Source organism: Molossus molossus, unplaced genomic scaffold, assembly GCF_014108415.1.
Source record: "Molossus molossus isolate mMolMol1 unplaced genomic scaffold, mMolMol1.p scaffold_m16_p_1, whole genome shotgun sequence".
Classification (NCBI taxonomy): Eukaryota; Metazoa; Chordata; class Mammalia; order Chiroptera; family Molossidae; genus Molossus; species Molossus molossus.
Window position 1 is genome coordinate 65,875,770 of NW_023425344.1, and position 25,378 is coordinate 65,901,147.

Sequence of the window (25,378 nt, forward strand, 5' to 3'; positions counted from 1 at the left end):
TCTGGTTTTGTCCATAACATATCTAGACAGGATTTTGTGGTCTGTTTTATTTCCAACAAGGTGCTTGTTTTTCATTAGAAGAAAAACTAAGCTTAAAGTACTCCACTCCTAATTTTTTTTTTTTTTATCCTCACCCAAGGACATTTTTTCATTTTTTGTTCAGATAGAGTGGGAGGGAGAGAGAGAGAGAGAAACATCGATGTGAAAGGGACACATCGAGTGGCTGCCACCCGCATGACCAACCAGGGCTGGGGACAAACTGCAACCGAGGTACGTGCCCTTAGCGGGAACCGAACCCGGGTGTCTCTGGACCGCAGGCCAACACTCTAACCGCTAAGCCAAACCGGCCAGGGCTCCACTCCTAATTTTATATGGCCGATAAATTAGTGGATGTAAGTGGATGGTTCTTTTAAAGAAGGGGGGAACCTTACTCATAAAATTATCTGTTGTCACTTGATGTGAATCTGCATGTTTTATTGATTCTTTTATATATAGGAAAACACCAATGATGTGTTGAAGTCTCCTACTTCTTCTTGTCAGCTATTACTTAGATATCCTCCCCTTCCTGGGTATGAAAATAGTCGTTCCTCATGCAAAACTTGGTCTCCACACAGAGCACATGAAATCTAGATTGCCTACACACACACACGCACACACACTGCTATGTGTGTAGAGGTAGATGTCTCCAAAAGTCTAGTTATTCTCATTGCTTTTGCTATATATTTTTTCCTATTCTGTCTGTACAATTATGTTTGTAACAATTACTTTGTTACACTATAATCGTAGGGTGAAGCAGAAAGAGACCATGATAGCAAGAAAGTTCGACTGGAGAAAGAGATTAAATCACAGTCATCATCTTCGTCCTCCCACAAAGAATCTTCTAAAATAAAGTGAGTATAAGAGATTAGGAACAGCCTAGGAAGGTGATCGAGTCTTCTTGGGTCTTGACGTGGCAGAAACGTTTTCTTCTGCAGTAGATGTGAGAAGTAATACACTCGTTGTGGCTCGTTTTGATGATGTGCTAAGTTTGTTTCATTTTGCTTTTATCTATGAGACCTTATAGAAATTAACAGTTCATTGGGCAGCAAACTTGGATTTATCCAAAGTATTTTAACGGTGAGAAATTTTCTAAACACCTGGAATTAATTTCTTTCTAAGATAATTTTTACATAAAAATAAGAAAGGTGTTATTATTCCTATTTTGCGGAAACTAGGCACAGAGAGAGAAAATTATTTGTCTAAAGTCACAAAAGGTAACTGTTATTCTCTCTGATTTTTTTCAAGAACTCCACAAAATGACATGATAAAACTAGTACATAGTGTCACCCTGGGGGAGGGACTGAGAGAGAAGGAGTCAGATGCGGAGCTGGCTCGCCCGGCGGCAGGAAGGCCAGGCTGGGGAGTGGCTCATGCAGACGAATTGTTAGGAGTCAGGGCCGCTGCAGACTGCAAGCTGAGAGACAAATCGCAGAACTTCGTTTATCACTCAGCGATAGGACTAGATTTTTCAAAGGCATCAAAAAGTCCCTGAAATTTGGCCTTTCTACAAAAATGGATTTCTTAGTCTTTTGTCAGCAGCCATTGTGTTCTTTTAACTAAACAACTCACCACTGATTTATTGGTGGTTCAGGTTCTGTGTTAACTTAGTTTTTTATGTTTCTTTCCAGAACACCCAGGCCCTCCTCTGAGCCCTCAAAGAAGGAAATGCTTCCCCCTACACCTGTGCCATCCTCGTCCGCATCCTCCCAGAAGCCTGCACAAAAGCGGCCCCGGCGGGAAGCACATCCCGGCAGCCAGGAGCCTCCCAGAAGTGCCAGTAGTACCAAGGGCAACCATAAGGACTCTCCCGTCCCCAAGCGCAGAAAAGCAGAGGGGAAGGGCTCTGGAAGTTCTGCAGAACACAAAGTAAGTGGAGGGCGCCGCCGCATGAAACGGAGCGTGTGGGTCTGTCTGCTTTCAGTTCCTGAATTGGAGACGTTCTTAATGATGCTTCAGACCTATTCATCGCTTTTAAAAACGCAATAATGAATTATTTGTGTTTAAAGTTTAAAGGGAGAGTAAAACATAGTTAATAGTATATGAACATTTAGGTGTCAGTTAATCCTTAAAGTGATTCAGAAGTGAAATATCAGAATAGATGGTTTGTGTTAATTTTCTTTCAGGTGTTTTGTAGTAAGAAATGGTTACCCTGGTTCTTGATTTGGATGCTTGATCTCAGAGATTTTTCGGTTATTAATTGTAATGGGAGAAAAGTACCTACTTTTCTCGAATACAAGCCCCTCTTCCTGTTAACCTGGGTGTATGTGTATTTGTACTGACTAAAAGAAAACGTTACATTTGGCTTTGTTGATTCGCTGTTCTCACGGACAGTTTTGTCTTCTATCTTTTTGAGTCCCCAATACAGTCAGAACCCATAGTCTCGGTTAATCTAGCTGGGAAAGGGCCAAACTAAATGCGCAGTGTTTGATTTCCCTTTTTAGAACTATTTTGGGGTAATTTAAAGGGATGGTATATTTAGGTCAATGATCTTAAATGTTAGAGTGTGATCTGTATGATGATTTTTTTAAAGGGATCTTCTGGAGACACTGCAAATCCTTTTCCAGTGCCTTCTTTGCCAAATGGTAACTCTAAACCAGGGAAGCCTCCAGTGAAGTCTGACAAGTAAGAGTCCCCATGCTTGCTTCTCACCCTCTGTTTGCCCATTTCGCCCCCTCGTTTCCTCTCCCCTTCTTTCTCCTCCTTTGCCCTCCTCCTCCTCCCATCCTGTCTCACCCTCTCCGCCTCCTTCAGGCACTTGCTCCAGTCCACTAGTTTGACTTGCACATCACCCACCCCTGGTCTTCTCTTCTCCTTCAGACAAGCAGATCTTCACATGAAGGAGGCGAAAAAGTTGAAGCAAAAGGCTGAGTTAACGGTCAGTCTCGGTTCTTTATCTGTTTGGCAGAATATTTTCTGATACAAAGTTTGTGATCTCATTCTGCTGCATTCCATTCTCACTGAACGCAGCGGCGAGGGCTTGGGAGCGGACGTCGCCGCAAAGGAAGCCAGAGTGCAGGGGCTTAACGAGGGAGGGCTGAGGGACTGCTTCTTCGTGAATTCTTTGACTCCAGTAATTGATCGTGAGCAAATACACAGGGTACCTAGTCACAAGTTTTATGTCTAAATGAGTGAAAGTTGATCTTCCTGGTGGTGTTTTAATACACGAGTGCTTCCTCGTCCCCCAAACCAATTCTTTGGATATGAAAACTGAGTCCCACTATTGGAAGGTGATCTGTGTGTGTTCACCCTGAAGTATTTTGAAAGGTGAGGGTAGCCTATTTGTAGTCCAAAATGATCTTAAAGTCCTTGAGAGACTAACCTGAGGGAACAGCGGACCAGTGCCGTTAGATGAGATTTGAAGATGCGGGCAGTGACGGCACTGTTGGTGAACATGCTTTAGGAAAGGTACCTCTGCCCGGTGGCGTTGGACTTTCTGGAGGTGGTGGTTTTTCTTCTTAATTGCGATAATGTTTGCCCTTTGCCATATTTAACCATTTAAACATAATATATACCCCAAACCTAAATCCCGACAGTTTCATACCACATGAAAAGAACGTGCGTTGCCCCTATTCTCCTACATGCGAACCTAACCACACACCCTGGAGGCCCACACGGAACTGAATCCGATCCGTCCAGGGTGGCCATCAAGTCTGTGGACTGGCGTCTGTTCTCACACAGGCTGGGGAGGGCTGGACTGAGACCCTTTTATCAGGTGTCCGTTTGTTGGGACGGATGCTGTAAGGGGCTGAGACAAGCCCCTGTCGTGCTCTAAGGCAGCCCTGTGCAGGCTGCCCTGAGTCAGGGTCCGAGCACCAAGGCTGTGCCAAGCAGTGGTGTCTTTTCAGTCTTCTGCCTCCAACATTCCAAGGTTGTTGCTAGGACTGTATACATCTTTTCAGTTTTGAAAAAGAGTAAATAGTCTGTACTTTGTCAGCCGTTATCTAAAACTTATCTTGACCCTGGACACTTGAAGCACTAGACGATCGCCTTATTCAAACAAGGAAGCATTCTCCAGGGAATTTGCTTTTGTTTTGCTTCTAGTCTATACATGGGCACATCTTCTTTCCACCTAAATTGACCATAATCCCAGTGTTCCCTGGACAGGCCTCATCTATGCCTGTTGAATCCCATTGTAATAATAATATCTCATTTTAATATCAAAATATGTCAATTTAGACAAAAAACTGAATGGCCAGCCTCTTTGTAATATTCTTCTTTACTGCACAGTGTCTCAAAGATGTCCCTTTCAAATTCCAAACAGTTAGTGCACAACTGAGCAGAGAAGGTGGAACCCTGCTGCCCTCAGCTGTACGGGGCACGCGCGCAGCAGCAGGTGTGATGCTTCGCGGTACTGGCCTTATGAACGCGTAAGGAGGCGTCAGCAGATTGCTTCATTGCAGTTTCTTTTGTTTGTACCCCAGGCCAATATAAATTTGAGAAATTCCATGAAAGATATGGTATTGAAAAAATAAATTTGAGGAGTTAAATTCCCAACAGTGAAGCAAACCAATAAGGTCCTGTACTGCTGATTAATTGAGCCATGCTAATTTGAATTTTTTTTTTTTTTTTGTCACCATTTTTCTGAGCCTAGGTTCTCTAGGAAAAACATATTTTAGAGTCAAGTTATTTTAAAAAGTTAAAATTAACAGCCCTAAACCACCTTTATTGGCTAATGTCACTGTCTTTCTATACTCCACTTGCATCTTTACTATTTTAAGTCGTTCTTTCTGAACGTTACCAAATTGAAAGCATTAGTACACTGTAGACTTGCAAATGTGTTCATCAGTTGCCCTTACGACCTGTACATGTATGCCGTGTTCCGAGAAGAAGCAGAGGTGCGCTGACCACGGTCTCCGTTGAGTTGCCTGTATTCCACTAAGTGAGAAGTGTGAAGTGATAAAATGTGCATTCACCAATATCTCAGTTCATTTATATTTCTATATTCCCTTTAAGAAACTCTGGGATTTTATCCCTGTTGGCCCAGGGGATGACCTTGTACACTCCTACTTCCAAAGGAGATGAGACCATCTGTTGGCCTCTAAGATTATTGTTTCACGTAATATCTAAGATGCTCATAAACCATAATGGTTTCTAGTTATTGTAAAATAAACTTCACATACAAAAAAAATTTGTGTCTGCATTATCCTAGATGTGCAAAATAATCTCTCTCAGGAAAATTATGTAAGGAGTAATTAGTCACACTAATGACAAGGGGAGTATGTGCTCATTGCCTTAGTTTGAATATGTGCTTCAAGGTTTTGAGAGCATCGTCCTAACACAAAATTGTTTTCTTTTTCTTACCGAATTTGTGCTCAAAGAACATTTTCAGTAGGTCAGAGCCATGGGCTTTGTTAATCATTTTGAGTGGGTTTGCTCTCACACACTCTGTAGCCACAATTAATCTATGGCCGTAGAGGGGAGTTACAGTGGAGAATGTGAGTGAGAAACAAAATAAAAGGCTGACTGAGGCCTAACAATGGCCATGTTCTTCCACAGGCGGACAAGGTTGGGAAGGCTTTTAAATACTTGGAAGCCGTCTTGTCCTTCATTGAGTGTGGGATTGCCATGGAGTCTGAAAGCCCGGCGTCCAAGTCCGCATCCAAGTCAGCTTACTCGGTGTACTCTGAAACCGAAGACCTCATTAAGTGAGTGCCAGGTCATTTTGCCATCCCCTTAAGGACTTCTCTTTCCTCACCTTTATTGCCATAATCCATTTGAACCTCAGTATGAAGACAGCTTAATAACAGGGAGCCTTTAAAAAGGTACTGATCCAGGAACCTTTTCTTGTCTTGAATTAAAATTATATTCTGGGTGAATGCTGGAACAGAAAAGCTGGATCCAGCTACATCATTGCCAAGTGCGCTGGGAAATGCCAAACCTTTCAGGGAGAGGTTGTTTTTTCCAGTGTGGCTTTCTTATCAGATGCCCTGTCATCTCAGTTTAAGCTCCCGTCTTTATTTTCTATATTTCAACAAGGGCCTCAGTCAGGACACAAGTCTGCATGGGTTCGAGCAGGTGGACAGGCCAGAGAAGAGACATGTCCTCACCTCGTTTTCTGAATGCCCTGAATTGTTGCTCCAGAGCCTTTTTTTTTTTCCTCCCTGCATTGCTCTCATCTTCACATCTTCAGGAAAAATCAATATAAAACTGAGACAAACATAATGAGATGTCTTTGTGCCAGAGATTTTCCCACTGCTTTTGTTTAACCTCATCTATTTTTGTATTTTTCTGTAGATTCATAATGTCATTAAAATCCTTCTCAGACCCCACAGCACCAACACAAGAGAAAATATTTGCTGTTTTATGGTGAGTATTTTTTCTTTTTCTTAACAGTATAATTTTTGCTTTTGTATCTTTTGATGTTACAAAAAAGATTTTGAAATTTGTTTGCTTAGCATGAAAATTGCAGTGAAAGGTGATCAATAAAAGTTTAAGGTCAAGGGGTTGATCGCACTGATAGTCAATTATTATAAAATGGCACCTACTGCCCTTTTGTTGATGGCTCAATACAGGTTCTGGTCTGGTGACTCGTTATGTCCCTGTGTATTTGTGTTTTTCTAGACTGGGAAGAGTGCAGTAGGATATCCTTCCTCATGGAGATGAGGAAGCCCAGGGTATTTGTCACTTGTAAAAGGTCCGATGGCTCTCCTTCTGTGGTAGTGACAGTCTGCCTCTGTTTCTATGTGCAGCATGCGTTGCCAGTCCATTTTGAACATGGCGATGTTTCGTTGTAAAAAGGATAGAGCAATAAAGTATTCCCGTACTCTTAACGAACACTTCCAGAGTTCTTCCAGAGTTACCCAGGCACCTTCTCCATGCATTGCAAGGTAATGATAAGTCTAATTTAAATAATTTTCAATATCAGGTCATTATTTACCTCTTGCTTCTGCAGCTATTTGTGTGTGCATGTGCCTTTGCCTCTTAAGAAGCTGTATACATCTATGTGCTGATTTGCTTCCTCACGAAATCATTTGCTTATTTCTACTTTTTGAGGAATAATTTAAATTAAGATGTTTGCTGATAATTATGAAAACTAACAGTCAAAATGTCAAAACTTGGAGGATCCTTAGATATGCCTAGCACCACAAAGCAACTAGAGCAGCGGTTCTCAACCTGTGGGTCGCGACCCCTTTGGGGGTCAAACGACCCTTTCATAGTGGTCGCATAAGACCATCAGAAAACCTATATTCCCAGTGGTCTTAGGAACCGAGACCGCTCCTCTCTCCATCTCCAGGCGGGTCCGCCCCCATGCAGATACACCACATACAACACGAGGAACTGTATGGAAGGGTCGCGGCATTAGGAAGGTTGAGAACCACTGAACTAGAGGCAAAGCCAGGAGAACCAGAGTCAAAGACCTTTCTTTCTCTGGACATGTCATCTTGGAGTTCTAGTAAACTGGGACTTTCCAGAAACACATGCCCTCAGCCTTCTCCAGGATCCCTAACACTGATATTAAGAACAAAACTGATTTTTCCCAGTTAAATTTTCCCCCTACTTTTTGAACTGAAAGTAATCGTCTATAAGATGTTGAAAAAATTCCTTGTGCAAGTGAAGATAGAATTTTCTTCCCTATAGTATTTGCCTGATATTTTTAAAATTTGGTTATACTCCTTGAAAGTTCCCAGTTCTGATAGGTTCGCTATTTTAAGAATGTCACCCAGCAGACTGCCCCATTTCCAGTATGTTCAAAGGAGGAGATCCCCATGTGGCCGCCCTTAACAAAAAGTCCTGGCTGAGAAATAACTTCCTACCTCTGAAATGTTTCACAATTCCCACCTCTGAGAAGGTCTAAGCTAAAACATTGTCAGTCACTTTATTCTAGGTAGCTCCTTTCATTTGTCAGCCAATGAGCACTTTCTTTGTACCAAGCCTTGTCTTAGGTGCTGGGATACAGCAGTCAACAGAGAGCGAGACTTGCTGCCCTCATGTGCTTCCACTCTGGGCCTTAGGATGGGCATTCTGTTCGGCACACTTCGGGTTCTCGCACCCCGGGGCTGGTGTGGGCACAGCATGAGGTTACTGCTGCTGACTTATCTTTCCCCGTTTCACCCGGGAGGTCCGAGTGACCTCACCTGTGTTCTCAGTGGCCGAAATCAAGGCACTTGTCAGCCTCCGTGTGCAGATGCATGGTCGCGGGAGAGCAGAGAGAAGCCCGCGAGTCCCCTGGTTCACTGCTTCCTTGCGGCCTCCCCGCAGGCTGTGCTGCAGTCATTCAGTGATTCAGCAGATATTTATCAAGGACCTACTCTTAGCACCTGTTACGTGCTACAGATTCAAAGATTAGTAAGAAATGGTCCCTGCCTTCAAGGTGCTTGTGACCCAGATAAAGGAATAAACAGGAAAGTGTGGAATGTGAGAAATGCAGTAGATAAGTTAGTGGAGAAATGCAGAGGGTCAAGGTCGGTGTCTAGAAGAGTGCGGAGCAGAGGGTGCTCCGCTCATGTTCACCGTAGGTGACGGGGTGGGAGGGAGCGGCCTGCACAGGGCAGCGTTGTCTTGCAGGGAGGAGCTGGCTGGGGCGGGGAGGAAAGGGACTCCCTCCAGGCCTGGGGAGTAGACGGTGCAGGCAGGGTGGGAAAGCAGACTTGGAGGACAGACCTGCCCGCCTCATCCTGCCTCCAGTGAAGGACACCGGGCCGCCATCCATTTGGTGGCCCCATCTCACTGTGTTTTATGAAATAAATTCCCAGACTAAAGGTGAAGGGTGTGTCTTTGACCTTACAGAAATGATTGTCACTTTGGCTAATACACACTGAAACTGTGACTTGGCCCACAGTTCCAGAGACAGGGAATCTGTGATTTGGGGGTTGAGTGACTAACCAGTTCTGTCTGCTCTTCACCCTCCAGAAGCACAGGCACACCGTCCCCTCTCTCTCCAGTGCCTTCTGTCAGCTCCGCAGGGTCCCAGGCTGGTGCTGGCAGCGTGGGGAGCGGCGGGATGCCTGCCGCCATCCAGAACATGACATCTTCCTACATCACCATCACTTCCCACATCCTTGCCGCCTTCGATCTTTGGGAACAGGCCGAGGTCCTTACAAGGAAGAATAAAGGTAAATGGCTCTGTGGTGGTGATCACTGGGGATTAGGAGGGAATCGTTTTGTGTGTTCAGTGTTTTGAAGAATGGGAGAAGTGTTCTGTTTGCTCTTCGCCCATGTTCTCCATCCCACCTCATAACTAGGCGCAGTTCTTTTCCGAGCTCTACGGCGTGGAGCGGACTGTCTGCCGTGGAAGTGGCTTCGGTGCCTTGCCCTTCGGAAGGCCGGCGCCCTCGCTCTGCAGTGAAGCGGTAGCTCAAGGGCAAGGCCAGAGGAGCGGCCTGGCTGTCCCTGGGTACAGCAGGCAGGAGATAGCAGTAGCATGACCTGCAGACTCGGTGTAATGTTTATTTTCAGTGTGTTAAGAAAGGTGGTGAGCGACAGTACAAGAAATATAGCTTAAGTGAACCTTCTTCAAACTTGCGGGAGACCAAGGCCCTCGGAGAAGTCGAGGTTGGGAGCTGGAGGAGCCTGCTGTTAGAGGGAGGGCTGCGTAGCAGGGCCAGTGTCCTGTGCGACGAGCGCGTACGTGGAAATGCAGCTTCCTGCCTCACGCCGTGTTCCTGGCTGTGGCCACTGAGGTTCCTCACAGCCTCTTAGGACTTAATTTCTTAGCAAACTAATGATGCTTTTTAAACACATTGGGATTTTTTTGTTTTGTTTTTATTTTTTCTTGCATGAATCCATTAATCCAAAAGTATAAATTCGGTGTTCTCCAGTGTCTGGATTCAACCCTAAAACAAAACCCAGTGCCTACCCTCCTCTGCTAGTGGAGGGGTGTGGAGAGAGAGCAGGCTATTACAGTAGATTGTGAAGTGCAGACTATTTGGGGGATCATTTCTGGAATCCCCAAAAATGATTTTTTTGTTGCCTTTTTTTTTTTTTTCGTGTGTGCATGTGTGTTTACCTGGTTCTGGTGTTGCTTTGTTTGCAGAGTTTTTTGCTCAGCTCAGCACAAGCGTGTGCACCCTCGCCCTGAACAGCAGCTTGACGGATCTGGTGCACTACACGAGACAGGGTTTCCAGTGGCTCAGACAAGGAACCAGAGCACCTTAGCAGAGGCCCAAGCTGATTGGATGCCTTGGGAACTATTTTGCACATTGGAAGCCTCAAAATCAGTCCAGACATATGTCTCATCAGGACACCAGAACTTGAGAAGCACCATGAGATGGCCAGGACATCTGTCCACTGAGACTCAAGAATGATGTGGTCACTAGTTGGGCACAGTGGTTGTGCAGAAGTAGAAGTGAGGAGGCTGGTTTCAGAGAGGATCTTCGCCTTTCCTGACTAGAGGACAGAGTGCAATGTAGCCTGAAAGGGTATGTGAATGGTCTGGAGACATTTCTGTGTTTTTAACCAGCAGGATGCAAGTTGCAAACAAAATGAGAAGCAGTTTCAGCCCTGAAGATCCCCGTCCTCTCGGTAGCCACACTAGTCCATTCCCAGAAGGAAATATTTTAAACAGTGAATTTTGGTGTAGGGTTTTGTGGATGATTTTCTTTTAAGTTTTCTGGGGAAATACTTGTTTTGTAAATTCTAACCGTCATCTGTAAAACATAAATTGTGAAGGACTCTACTGTACCCCACTTCCTGCCAGTGAGCAGTTGCTCTGATAATACCAAGTATTGTCGTGACTGTAGAATTGACGGCAACCCCCATGGCCTGGAGTCCTTCGCGCTCACCCGGCCCTGGTGTCTCCACCACCTGGTCGAGAGCCAGCCCGGCGGCAGCGCCACAGCCGGGGAGCACGTGATGCCGCCGCTCCCACGCTGCTCCCACGCTGCGTCAGCAGAAGGCAGTCCCAGTGACTGTGTTTTGAATTTTCTACCGCGGGGAAGAAGGGAACCAACATTTATACACGACCAGAAGGGCTTTTTAATTTTTGTGTAAGTAGAGCTGGAATTCGAGGTGCTGGTCTGTAGTCCGCAGTGATGGGGTAACTCCTGTTGTCTAACCAGCTCAGAGTTTTGTCAGTGAACAAAGACAAATGAAATCTACTTAGAGAGGCTATATTTTTCTGCTACGAATTATTTTATATTTATAGCAAAACTAGACTTTCAGAGCCCTTAATTGTCCAGAGGAAATTAACTCCCTGAAAGGATATGGAGATTTGGGGTGGTTAATTAGACTTAAAAAATATCACCACACGCCTTCACTCCAGTGTTCTTGGCCAGCTAGATCTGATAGTTGAAGAGGAACTGTGGCCTCCCCTAAGTTATTGCATATTCTAGACATTAAACCAAGTTCATGTTGAGTGACCTAAAACGAAAGAACATGTCTGAATTCCCACATATCCATAAACACAGATTTTCTTTTTCGTTGACACTTTGAAGGTTATTACTGGAGGCATTATTTTGAGTGCATTGTTTTAAAAGCCAATTCTTTTTATCCCTTTTAGAAATAGAATTTGCACACATTAAAACTGAGGAGTATTATTTCTACTATTGGTTTATTTTTCTCTCTCACCCATTCTGCCCCTCTCCAAGTTGTTTCCTACCAAGCATGTTTGTTGACATTTTCCTATTTGTTTACCAGTGAAGAAAGGAGCAAATACCACCTTTATTTATAATGAAGTCGAAGGTCTATAAGACTGTGAGAATGTTCTTGGTAATCTGGCAGACATGTGAAGGGATGTGGAGGATGGGGAAGTGCAGGCCATGTGAAGCTGTCCTTCACCGTCCGCCTGTTCCTCTGTCGTCACGCCCTGGCCGGGGCAGAGGTCTGTTACCTCATGCTTAGTTACAGACAGAGTGGTTGCAGCAGTGGTAATGTCTGAGTATGAGAGCTTCATGTGTGGTCTTGATGTTCTAAAGCAAAGCCATGGTCCTTTTTAAATTACTCGTTTAAAAAGCACCCTGTTGTTAAAGGAACAGTAATTGCCTAGTAGGTTGGATGCTTGTGACATTGTGTGTCCTTCTCTTATATGTAGGAGACAAGATACCAGAATTAGGCATGTGTAGTTATTTAACATCATCTTTCCTTCCCTGTGTTCCCTGGGCCCGTCCTGCCTCCTGCACAGCACTCCCAGCGCGGGCCCGGCCCTGGGAAGGACACGTTCTGGGCGGCAGGTCCTGATCTGTGAGTCCTGCTGCCCGCCAGCCACCTGGCTCCTTTGACTGAGGGCGTTTCCAGCTTGATTTCTCAGCCAATGCTAAGCAAGTGATTGCTGTCTCAGTGGCCTTATGCTTTGTGGTTGTTTTTCCCTGACCTTTATTATTAAAATTGTATTTGTCCCTTGGAAAATGAAAAACTAATGATTTTGCAGAGATCAGTTTGTACTGTTTTGATCATGGACTATTTCTGATTCTTACTGCAACGAGCACTGTTCCTGAAAGAGAATTCCTGGTGCCTGCTTTGTAAATGAGGATGTCAAGTGGCTGGATGAGCCCTCCCTGTTCATCAGCTCTTTTGGCTGTTACAGTGAATATAGAAACCAAAAGGCTTTGTAAAACATTTGCACTTTTTTGCTGCATGCTTAAATTCCAAAAGGTAAAATTTCTACCGAGGTGGATAATTGAAAGGACTAAGTATAAAGTTAAGCCTTTGAATGTGTGAGGTTCTAACAGTAATAGTACACACTTCACAGTGAAACAAACCCCGAGTGAAAGCTGAGTGTGCACTGTGCCTTCGGCACTCCAGCTTGGTGCCTTTGTCAGAAGAGAAAGAACTGTTTCACTTTTTTAAATGTTGGGTGTTTCTTCCCTGTCTGGAAATGATGACTGAACTTGAGGTTTTCGCCACACCGAGGGCCCTGCTAAACAAGGAACAGCAGTCCGCGGACACGTGCCAGGTCGCACAGGTTCCGGCGGGAAGAGCGGCCGTGCGGGGCGGGGGGCGGGAGAGCGGGGTGTCCGGAAGCTGACTTCACAGACAGGGGAAAACATCCGATTTCTTCGAACAAAAGGACCTTCGTTTTATAGATGTTTTGGCCAAAATGTGTAGCTATTTATTTCCCTTAGATAAATTGGACCACACTTAATCTCCCTTGTCCTATATCCCGAGCTCAGGAGAGTTAAAAGCTAAAAACCACCCTATTCTGACTGAAAACTTGCCTTAATTGGTACCTTAAATATTAATGTTAGTAAGATCAGGAACTTACTATTTTATTATGATTCTTGTTCAGTCATTTTTAGCCATAAAAATAACTCTCAGCTCTAGTATCTGAAAGATGCCGCGTGCGCGCACAGAGGTGCACACCCAGCATACGCGCCGGCTGAACCGGAGATGTCTGTCGTGCCTTTTGTCGGCCAAACCCGAGCTTGGATACCGCTGTTTGTTTCGCCATGGCTTTGCCACGTCTGCGTGGGTCCTGGCACCGTTTGCTCTTCTGCTTCATGAAGTTTGAGGTGTACTTTTGCATCTTAAGGTAAATGAATCTAATAAGGCTTGATTCCCTGCCTCCCGCCAGAGTCTACTTTTTTCTTAAGGATTTATCTTCTCAGACACTACACGAAATCTTCAAAGAACTTTGCCACTTCATCTGTTACGCTCTTTACCACTATTAGCAGTATTTAAGTCTTGGAAGAGTCTCCGGGCTGCTTCTGGAGACAGACACCCAGACTCGCCCACTGGGAAGGGAGCCACGCGGTGGCTTGGAGGGCTGTCAGGGCTGTGGCGGTACTTGCTTCTTTCCCCTTTTCTCTAGCGGGTCGTCTCTTGTGTTTTTGGTCCTATTTAGAATTTATGGATGTAAGGTTTTTCCGATGCCTTTTTCTTTATTTTATCTTCTATCTTTTGTCATTTTGTTTGCAGAGATGGCGTGGCAGGATAGCACGATGTTGGGGGTTTTTCTCCAAACATTGGGAGTGCTGTTTCTACCCTAAAATCTCAAATATGCAATCCAGCTGTGCTGGTTTCTCAGCGACTGAGAATGAATTGTGACCACTGGCCATGTTCTTTAGTTTTTATTCACAATGAGTTGACAAGCACCATCTCCCACCCTTCTTAAGGTGGCTGTAAATTTCCTGTCGTCCTGGAGAAAAATCACACTATATTCTGTTCCACTGTGCACCAGGTGTCAGCAGGTACTGCGATGGGTAGAGAAGCGCCTGCACTTCTGTACCCGAGGGGGCAGGAAGGAGACATACAGCTCTCTGGGCCGAGAAGAGGACAGATCGGCCTGGAAGGACAAGGGCGCGAGACCACTGACAGCGAGGCCGGCCGCGCTGCGCTGGTCAGACCAGGCAGTGCTGACCTAGAAGACAACTTGCTTTGCTTAAAAGTAGATGTTTAAGTGACGCTTAACACAGGCAGTATTAACTTCGCCTTCTGTTCAGGCCATCAACATGTATTGTTAAAATTACTGCACATCCCCCTCAGACAGCAAGTATACACTGTTCATGTTGGTGTGTGTGTGTGTGTATATGCTTGTGTCCTAAATCTTGTTGTTATTTTTGTTTTCTCTGAATGTGATTACGTTTTGGATGATACCTGAGCAGGGTTGCCCTTTTTTTTTTTCTTTTTTTTATTTATTACCATTATATATTATATTATATTATATTTTTTGCTTTCTTACAACTTTAGAGTAAAGTCAAATCTTGGTATTATTAAAATTGTTTTAAAAATAAATAAATTGTCCAGTTGATAAATGAAGATCACTGGTCTATCTCTAAAATAATATGAATTTTTCTTTAATTATTGTGGAATAACGTGCCAGCTATGTAGTCCACACAGTGATTCTGTACGTAGGATAGAGGCAGAGATGCTCTCCACGGGAAGATGTGCAACAGGGGACTCGTGTACTTTATCTACTTCAGCAATGGAACTGCAACCCGGGGCTTTTGTGAATAAAATTTAGCTGCCTTGTATAGTCCTTTGAAAGAGACATGTGATCTGTGAGAATTATAGTTTGTTTTCTTTTTTTAGAAGAAAAATTTGCAAAAGATCTTTCCAAAGAGAATGTGCCACAGATCTTTTGTTTGTTGTTCTCTGTAATGAGGAGTAATTGCTGTTAAAAAAAAAATGTAATTGATTTGTTCACCTTCCTTTTCACAAGAGGATCGAGCTGTAAAAAAATTAATAAAAATTTAGTGAACTCATTGGGATTGAATTATGTTTCCATTTTGCCTGAATAAAAAATTTCTAAAATTGTTATATTTAATTACCAAGGACAGTAGTGTATCCCTATTCATAATATTTATTGTTAAAATGGGAAAAGTGTGGGCAGAGAGGGCAGCTCACTTATTTTCAAGATCTCAATCACACATAAATTAGCCCGATATCACAGTGTGGCTTTTTATCCTTCTAACATCTACTTCCAGGTGCACCAGTGACCACGTTTGCCTGTTTTCCACGCTTGCTGAAAGGTGTGTGTGTACACGCATGCACACACCCAGAGTAACAGGCAGATCTGTAGCAGTTGGTACTGAAAGAATTTCAAGGCCATCCAGTCTCCTTCCTGTGCTCCGCCTCAATGGTTCTGTGAAACCAGAAAGGCTCTAACTTCCTGCATTTGAAGCCTGGCTCTCCACTTTGCCATGTGACCTGCCTGGGTTTCTTTTCTCATTTACGAACTTTGTTCATTCGACATCTGCCTAGTAAAAGCAAGGATCACATCAGGTGACGTGTGAGGAGTGCCTAGCACGATGCCTGGCCCGGACCCGCGGAAACGCTGGCTGGGAACTTACTCCCTGCCCTCGCTGCACCCCGCACCCCATACCTGACCCTCTGGCCTCGGACTGAAACCCAACAAGGCCTTACTGCCCACCTCTCCACCTCTTCCTCTTTAATGTGCTCTTCCTTGCATTAGGGTGACTTCTACTGGCGTCGGTCCTGATGGACGAATGGGACCCAGGCTTGGCAGGCCTGCAGCATGGACAGTGACTGGTAGGCATGCGGTGGTAGGATTTTTAGTCCTGACGAAGCGACAGGAGAGAAATTTCATTTGAAAGATGGGTTATACGTTATCTCTGGGCTTTCATCTTTTTCACATAAAACTTTCTCGTTTATTGCAAATTTTCAGTAGTCGTTGAAAATTTGGTATGGTTGTACCAGTTTTGACCAACCCCCTAATATTTAGTCCATATTCAAATTTCTGCAATTGTCCCCCCAAAGGTCTTACAGCTTATTTTTAACCAGAGTACAGTCATTTCATGCAGTACATTTATCTGTTGTCTCTTTAATCTTAATCCAGAACAAAAACAAAAACCAAACCTTCTTTTACTTTAATGTTCTACATCTTAGATTTCTGTTTCCCTGAAGTGTCCTGTAATTCATTCTATTTCCTGCAAACGGTTAGGTCTAGAGGCTTGATTGTATTTGGCAAGAATCCTTCATAGGGGATGCTGTGTACTTCATGTTGTATCCTAAAGGGGGCACCTAAATCATTGTTTTTGTTTGTTTTTTCCTCACCCAAGGACTTTTTTTTCCAATTTTTGTTCAGATAGAGTGGGAGGGAGAGAGAGAAACATCGACGTGAAAGGAACACATCAAGTGGCTGCCACCCACACGACTAACCAGGGCCGGGGACAAACTGCAACCGAGGTACGTGCCCTCAGCGGGAACCGAACCCGGGTCTCTCTGGACCGAAGGCCGATGCTCTAACCGCTGAGCCAAACCGGCCAGAGCCACCTAAATCATTGTTAATGGTGCTGACTCTGACTGAGACATGATCACCAGAACTGTTGTAAACGAGGCATTTCCCTGTTCCAAGAGCCTCTCACTGAGTGATTTTAGCATGCACTGAAAACCCGTTCCTTTGGCAGTCCTCGGCATAGTTTAGAAAATGCGAAGGGGAAGTACCCTCAGTCTGATGGGTGGGAAATGGTGTCTTCTGATGTTTTCATTTACATTTTTATTTCTATGACACAGTATATTTTTTGGTCAGGTATCAGGTTGCCGTTTGCAGTGCGTGGGCTATGTGGCCAACACAGTGACCCGCTTCCCGTGCCTACCCTGGTATTTGTGGGGAAGGTTTTCTCTTCAACCATGAGTTCACTAGGAAGGTTCTGTTAATGAGGAAAAGGGATGCTGAGCAGTAACGAGTAGAGGATCCTTCCAGGCTAGTCATTTTTTTTCCTTTTGATTTTATATATTTAGGATATTAACTATATGTTAAATATTTCCAAATTATCTTTTGTTTTTCATTATGGCATTTTTAGGCAGTTTTTTAAGTAGGCCAACTTCTACCAATGTCTTCACAGTCTGCTTCTGGTGTCTCCTGCAGGTTAGGACTGTGTCCCAGACACTGAGTCAGGTTTCTCCCACCGAGTAACAGCAGCAACTTGGCGGTGAGGCGTGATTTCCCTTTGTGTCCTTCTCGGGCTTGTTAGAAGCAAGTATTTAGGCACTTTTGGAGCCTGAATTATTTAAATAGATAGTTGTTCACTATTTGCCAGGGTCACTGGGAACATAGGTTGTCACAATCCAGGTTACTTTAACCAGGACATCTAGGTGGCGTTTAGAACCCTCCAGTCCAGTCCAAACAACTTTGAAGCCCAAAGGGTCTTAACAGTTTGGCTGCTGTTACTTCGACTGTAGTAAGATAACTGAACCTATCTAGTCTGTTGTCTTCAGACAGGTCTAGTTCAGTGTTTGTGGTTTCCCTGTTTAAATTTGGTTGAAAGCAAGGCTGTAGTGTGACACCACGGCTCTGATAATAATGACCTGTGCCCTTCGAATAGGCTGGAGGGCAGGCCTTGAAGTACTTCCTAAACAGATGGAGGTCATTTGAGATGTAAGAGATTGTATGCCTGCCTGCATACGTGCATTGTCACCCTTCTGTATAACTGGGGCCCAGTCTTAACATCTCATTTACCTTATTTAATGTGTGGGAGGCAGAAAGAATTGTGGGTTTGGTTGTCCACTGCTAAATATTTCTGTAAATATCATCTGAACACACACAGGTGCATGCATGCATGCATATATTTCTACATCTATAGATACTACTGGACATAGAAAACCAATTGTACACAACCGTGTGGGCTTTAGAAAAATGTCTTTAACTATCCAACTCCATGCTTTTCCATCTTTATCCTGTAGTCCAGAGAAGCTCCTCCTGCAGGTAGGACTTGGTACCCAGGACTTGCCACTGAGGACATTACAAGCATCTCAAGGGAGCAAGTAAGTAACCCGCAGGGTAGGGCGGGTTTGCAGAGGTTCCCAAGCTTACATATACATGAGAACCATTTGAGAATTTTTTAAAAAACGTTTTTCAAACTGACTTGTAGTTTAGTTTTTAAAAGAGTCAAATGACACAAAAAAAGCATAGAGAGGCAAAAAGCACAAGGGTGAGTTGACCTCATCTCTCCCTCCCCCAAGTTAACAGCCACTGAGTTTGCTCAGCCTTCTTCCAGAACCTCTCGTGTGCTTAGACATTCCCCCTTTTTGTTGTCCTAGCTGCTTTTTGCAATTTGCACCTTTTTCTTTTTCAGTCAGTCTCGCAAAGCTTTGTCAATTCTCTTGCTTTGCAAAGAAGTAACTTTGTGTCATTGATTTCTTTTGTTTTTCTATTCATTTTTCTCCACTCTAACCTTTATTTCCTTCCATCTGCTAGCTTTTAGTTTTTCAAGTTCCTTAAGAGCTAGTTAGGTTATTGATTTGAGATCGTTCTTAATGTATGCATTTAGAGTTATAAATTCCCCTCTTAGCACTGCTTCGCTGTACCCCGTATGTTTTACTGTGTTTTCATTTGTCTCAAGGTTTTTTCAAATACCCGTTGGTTGAAAGCAGCGGAAAGGTGCGTTGCATACGTGGGGCTCGGATTAGGAGGAAACACAAGACCCAAAGAGCTTGAGATTTTGTACTACAAGCAGTGCTCTTTGCTTTATTTTTTTATTTTTTTTTATCCTCACCCGAGGATATTTTTCCATTTTTTGTACAGATAGAGTGGGAGGGAGAGAGAGAGAAACATCTACGAGAAGGGACACATTGAGTGGCTGCCACCCGCACGACCAACCAGGGCCGGGGACAAACTGCAACCGAAGTACGTGCCCTTAGCGGGAACCGAACCCGGGTCTCTCCGGACCGCAGGCCGACGCTCTAACCCCTGAGCCAAACCGGCCAGGACAGTGCTCTTTGCTTTAAAAGGATGTGTTTAGCCCTGGCCGGTTTGGCTCAGTGATAGAGTGTCGGCCTGCAGACCAAAGAGTTGTGGGTTCGATTCTGGTCAAGAGCACATACCTCGGTTGCAGTTCGGTCCCCGGCCCTGGTCAGAGTCATGTGGGAGGCAACCAGTCAACCAGTCTCTCTCACATCGATATTTCTCTCCATGGGGAAAACGTATCTTCAGGTGAGGATTAAAAAAAAAAAAAAAAAAAAGATGTGTTTATATAAAATAGAAAATCCCAGATGTTGTGGACTACATGTTTGTGTCCTCCCAAAATCCATGCAGAACCCTAACCCCCAATAGGATGGTATTAGAAGGTGTGACCTTTGGGGTCTAGTTAGGTTTAGATGAGGTTATGAGGCCATTACGAGGTTTGTGTCCTTGACAAGCAGAGCAAGAGACGAGAGCTCTCTCCTCAGGCGTGAGGAGATCTAGAAGAGCGCCCTCTGCAGAACCTGACCATGCCGGCACCCTGATCTCAGACTTCCCAGCCTCCAGCACTGAGAGAAATAAGTGTTCATTGTGTAAGCTCTCCAATCTATGGTGTTTTGTTACAAGTTTCCCAAACTAAGACATCAGGGAAATGTCTTTCCCCCAGTGTCAAATATAAACATTCTCTTCAAACCATGAACTAGGAAACCGACCAGATGTAATTAAAAATATGCTCAGAAGTGCCGTCTCCTCCCAGCAAAGACCTCGTGCCTGGAGACGTCGGTTGTGTGCTCTGGGAGCTCAGTCCCCCAGCAGGCCCAGAGTCCCTCCGCCATCCCTCCACCATCCCTCTGCCCCTGGCCTCAGGCAGCTACATGATGAATGATGGGAAGGAGAAGCAGCAGGGAAAATCTCTATCAAAAGCTACACCTAGCCCTGGATGGTTTGGTTTAGTGGGTAGAGCATTGGCCTGCGGTCCAGAGAGACCCGGGTTCGGTTCCCGCTAAGGGCATGTACCTCAGTTGCAGTTTGTCCCCGGCCCTGGTTGGGTTGTGCGGGTGGCAGCCACTCTATGTGTCCCTTTCACGTCAATGTTTCTCTCTCTCTCTTTTCCTCTCTCTCCCTCCTACTCTATCTGAACAAAAAAATGGAAAAATGTCCTCGGGTGAGGATTAAAAAAAAAAAGAGCTACACCTAAAGAAACTAGGAAAAGAGGAACAAGCAAAACCCAAAGTAAGAAGGAAGGAAAGATCAGAGTGGAAAGATTAGTGGGGTGATCACATTGTAAGGTATAAAAATGTCAAATAACTAGAGTGTACACCTGAAACTAACATAACTAATATAACATTATATGCCAACTATGCTTAAATTTTTAAAAATAAACCTTTAAAAGATTTTTATGGAATTTTAGAAGTGAATTTTAAAGAAACATGGACACGGGTGTAACATCGGCCGATGGCTGCTTCCTGCACACCCCACTGAGGACCGACCGGGCAGCCTTGTGGTGCATGGGGGGCCGACCAACCACGCCGCCCTGGCCAGGCCATGTAGCCAGCTTTATGCTACAGACAATTAATTAGTAAAACTGGATTGAGTAGGAATGAGAAAGGTTTTATAAAATGGACCTTGAGAAGTCCCGAGAATCCGCAATCACTAGAAACTTAATGACCAAAGTGGTGGTGGTGTCCTTGTCTGATGCTGCCCCACAGGGTGCCCTGAAGGCCTTCTCCATCCCACACCAATCAAGATCTGGGTCACCTCTGATGACTGCTGATACTGGCATGCTTTTTACTTATTTGTATTCTCCTTATGAGGACATGTATTATTTAAAAAGAAAAGTTTAATAAAATATAACAGTAGCCCAGCTGGTATGGCTCAGTGGATTGAGTGTCGTCCCATGTGTCGAGCCAGAGGTCGCCAGTTCGATTCCCAGTCAGGGTGCATATTCTGTAGGCTCGATGCCCAGTAGGGGGCGTGCAGGAGGCAGCCAATCGATGTTCTTAGATATCTCTGTCCCCCTCTCCCTTCTTCTAAAAAATCAATTAAAAAATATATTTTAGCCCTGGCCGGTTTGGCTTAGCGGTTAGATCATCGGCCTGTGGTCCAGAGAGACCTGGGTTCGGTTCCCGCTAAGGGCATGTACCTCGGTTGCAGTTTGTCCCCGGCCCTGGTTGGGTCGTGTGGGTGGCAGCCACTGGATGTGTCCCTTTCACATCGATGTTTCTCTCTCTCTCTCTTCCTCCCACTCTATCTCAACAAAATGTTGAAAAATGTCCTTGGGTGAGGATTAAAATATATATATATATATATAATTTTAATTAAAAAAATATATATTTTTTCTCTTTTTTAATCCTCACCCGAGGACATTTTTTGCATTTACCTTCACATAGAGCCAGAGAGAGGAAGAAAGAGAGAGAAACATCGATGTGAAAGAGAGATATTGAGTGGTTGCCCCTACACGACCCCAACTGGGGCCGGGAACAAACTGCAACTGAGGTACGTGCCCTTAGCGGGAACTGAAACCAGGGTCTCTGGTCTGCGGGTCGACGCTCTAACCGCTGAGCCAAATCGGCCAGGCTCAATAAAAATATATTAAAATAAATATATATGTGTGTGTGTGTGTGTGTGTGTGTGTGTGTGTGTGAGAAAATAAAATTAAGTGTGATAAACCTTTAAAGAAACTAACGTTAAAAAAATTTTTTAAAGTCATGAAGAAGATAAACTTCAAAGCTTAAATTCTCAGCATATACAAAATAATTAAAATAGGCAACAGCGTGAATTCCCGCAGGGCCCTCCTCCAAACTGAAGACTAGAGGGTGGGAACAAGACCTCAGCTCAGAAACTAGTGACTCTGAAGGCTGACTGCCCAGGACCCTGCTGACACTGTCTCCAGTGTCCAGACCACACAACCAATCAGAAGTCAGAGCCATCGACGGCTACCTTGTGCAAGGTACCCGAATGTCAGGTGCCTCGTCTTCTCCCCTGTAACAAAAAAGGAAGGAGTTGGGATACATGCTATCCAAGTCTCTGGAGTGAAAAGTATTAGCAATCTGGTATTTCCCTATTAAATACGATGTGTTAAAGAGATACACAGAACTAAAAAGACCACTCTCTTTTTTTTTTTTTTTATATGTACGTCACATGTTTTTATTTTTATTTATTTATTTAATCCTCACCCAAAGACATTTTTCCATTTTTTGTTCAGATAGAGTGGGAGGGAGAGAGAGAGAGAAAAAAAAAAAACATCGACGTGAAAGGGACACATCTAGTGGCTGCCACCCGCATGACCAACCAGGGCCGGGGACAAACTGCAACAGAGGTACATGCCCCGAGCGGGAACCAAACCCTGGTCTCTCTGGACCGCAGGCCGATGCTCTAACCGCTGAGCCAAACCGGCCAGGGCAAAAGACCACTCTCTTTCAAAGTAACCATCTGGAACAGGAGGAGGGCATTACATTGTTCAAAACTAATGTATGACAGTGTCTTCAAATCTGTTTGTAGAACTAGATGGGCTCCCTACTGTACCTACTGATTGGTAGTTTTTCTGAGAAGAATTAAACAATACCGTCCACATACATCCCAGACTTGGTTCCAAAACAGGATAAAAATTTGTCCCTGTTAAATAATTCCAATATCTTCCTCAATTGTTTTGTTTTGACAACAATGGCAGGATCACTGGATTAATTAAAATCTCCTCCTATACTTTAAAAAGCAATATTATATCATTTTTAAATTTCTGATACATATTTAAAATTATTTTAATCTTAGCCCAGCCGGTGTGGCTCAGTTGTTGAGCGTCGACCCACGCACCAAGAGGTCGCCGATTTGATTCCCAGTCAGGGCACATGCCCAGGCTGTGGGCCCGATCCCCATTTGGGGGCATGCGGGAGGTGGCCAGTCGATGTTCTCTGTCATCAATGTTTCTACCTCTCTCTCTCTCTCTCTCTCTCTCTCTCTCCCTTTCTCTCTAAAAAAATCAATAAAGAAAAAATTTTTAAATTACTTTAATCTTAGAATAATTGTTTTCCCTTCTCAAATCCAGTTCTTATCCTGAAGTTGAATAAAGTTTCTCCTATCCAAACCGCGTCCCTCTTTACCCGCCCTGGCGGATAACAAGTGTACTGAATCGTAGTTACAATGGGGTAGAATTACTGTGTATCAAAATGTCACCCAGATGGACGACTTGTCCTTCTTCCTCGGGCCTGCATATGACTGGAGCAGAAAACCAGCCATAGGCAGGTCCATCCCTGATGCTCTCTACTGTGCTCAAGCATGTGTGCATATACATGTAAACATGACCATTTTACAGGCATATGTCAGGACAGTAAAATACATTGTGCTAACGAAGTTAGGAAAACTTCACACATGTAGTCTCTCCACTTTCTAAAAAAAAAAAAAAAAAAAAAGAGATATCCTGTTTAAAGCAAAACTTGTAAATTCTTACTTCGAACCATTAAAGATTTGATTTTACTACCCTAAGTTCCTAGAGCCTGGTCTCTCTGCTTCCCTCTTGCATTCCTGGCCAGATCCGTCCTCAGCTCCCTCTCCCCGGTTCCTACTGTGCAGCTTCAGCGGCGCCCTGGGAGCCGGGGGCAGCCGAGTGTTCTCTCAACTCTCCAGGCACATTTACAAAGTGTTAGCTAAGAATACCAAAGAGCCACCAGACATTTCATTGTGGTCAATTCATTTTTTAAAAAAATTACATTCATTCCACTAGTAAGAACTGTTTACTCCTCTGATTCTGCTTTGAAAGAATGAGGTAGGTTTGAGTCAACAAAACTGTTTCTGGTCTTTCCCTCCCTTCTTCATCGGGTTGGACACGCCACAGGTGCAAACTTTACACCAAAAGATCTGAGCATGGAGTGGATGAGATCGGAAGCACAAAAGCTTAGTTGGGACTAAAATGCACCTCCAGGGATTGAATAAAAGCCACAGTGTGCCAGCCAGCTCCTGAGGATTATTCCAGTGGTAATAAGGAGAACATCTGAACCCGGGCCTCAGATCGCACTGTGTGCTGACCAGTGCTGGCACAACGTGAAATGAATGTAAAATTTTACAAGTTTTAACTTTAGGCTTCTCATTAGTGCCCTTGTTCCAAGTGTAATGTGCAGAATGCACCACTAGAGAGCAACCGTTCCTTTAGGGAAAAAGTACTGCAGGCGACACCACTCCACACCCAGGAGAGAGGCTGCAGTGGACTGAGCATCATCCTATGGACTGAGAGGTCCTGGTTCAATTCCCGGTCAGGGCACATGCCTGGGTTGTGGGCTCGATCCCCGGTGGAAGGTGTGCAGGAGGCAGCTGATGATGTTTCTGTCTCACATAGATGTTTCTATCTCTCTCTCCCTTCCTTTCTCTAAAAAAATCAATGAAACATTTTTTTTTTAAAAAGAAAAGAAAAAGAATGAAGCGTTGGAGAGAATGAAGAGAAACCAGAAACCTCCTAGTGCACCAACAGGAATATAATATAGTATAGCCACTACAGATAAGTTTAGTATTTTCTTTAAAAGTCTACTAAACTCGCCCTGGCCAGTTTGGCTCAGCGGTTAGAGCATCGGCCTGCGGTTGGGAAAACTGGACAGCTACATGCAAAAAAATGAAACTAAATCACCAACCATACATAAGAATAAACTCAAAATGGATAAAATACTTAAATGTGACTTGTGAATGCATAAAAATCCTAGAAGATGTAGGCAACAAAATTTCAACCATCACACACAGAATTTTCACTGACACACGCCTAAGGAAAGAGAAACAATGGAAAAAATTAATATATGGGACTACATCAAACTAAAAAGCTTCTGCACAGCAAAAGAAACAAGCATCAAAATGGAAAGGGAGCCCTGGCCAGTTTGGCTCAGCGGTTAGAGCGTCGGCCTGCAGTCCAGGGAGACCCAGGTTCGGTTCCCACTAAGGGCATGTACCTTGGTTGCAGTTTGTCCCTGGCCCTGGTTGGGTTATATGGGTGGCAGCCACTCGATGTGTCCCTTTCACGTCGATGTTTCTCTCTCTCTCTCCCTCTTACTCCATCTGAACAAAAAATGGAAAAATGTCCTCAGGTGAGGATTAAAAAAAAAAAAAAAAAAAAGGAAAGGGAACCCACTATATGGCAGAGCATAATTGCCAATGATGTATCAGATAAGGGGTTAATTCCCAATATATATAGAGTGCTCATACAACTCAACAAAAGGAAGACAAAGAACCCAATTAAAAAATGGGCAGAGGCCCTGGCCAGTTTGGCTCAGCGGTTAGAGCGTCGGCCTGTGGTCCCGAGAGACCCGGGTTCGGTTCCCGCTAGGGGCACGTACTTTGGTTGCAGTTTGT

At 44.2% G+C, this 25,378-nt stretch overlaps 1 protein-coding gene across 6 annotated transcripts in view; it reads left to right on the top strand.

Moving 5' to 3' along the window:
• AFF1 (AF4/FMR2 family member 1) overlaps nucleotides 1-15,117 on the top strand; it is a 194,861-nt gene extending 179,744 nt beyond the window's left edge. For 5 of the 6 annotated variants that reach the window (XM_036260263.1, XM_036260265.1, XM_036260264.1 and 2 more), the window contains 9 exons: nucleotides 787-890; nucleotides 1,668-1,905; nucleotides 2,570-2,661; nucleotides 2,857-2,914; nucleotides 5,536-5,684; nucleotides 6,274-6,345; nucleotides 6,729-6,866; nucleotides 8,890-9,092; nucleotides 10,013-15,117. In XM_036260263.1, the coding sequence (XP_036116156.1) occupies nucleotides 787-890; nucleotides 1,668-1,905; nucleotides 2,570-2,661; nucleotides 2,857-2,914; nucleotides 5,536-5,684; nucleotides 6,274-6,345; nucleotides 6,729-6,866; nucleotides 8,890-9,092; nucleotides 10,013-10,134 (1,176 nt within the window). In that variant the 3' untranslated portion in view covers nucleotides 10,135-15,117. Of the gene's footprint in view, nucleotides 1-786; nucleotides 891-1,667; nucleotides 1,906-2,569; nucleotides 2,662-2,856; nucleotides 2,915-5,535; nucleotides 5,685-6,273; nucleotides 6,346-6,728; nucleotides 6,867-8,889; nucleotides 9,093-10,012 lie in introns of those variants that run through there. The other variant, XR_004959416.1, reaches the window with a different exon arrangement.
• The last annotated feature ends 10,261 nt before the right edge of the window (nucleotides 15,118-25,378 follow it).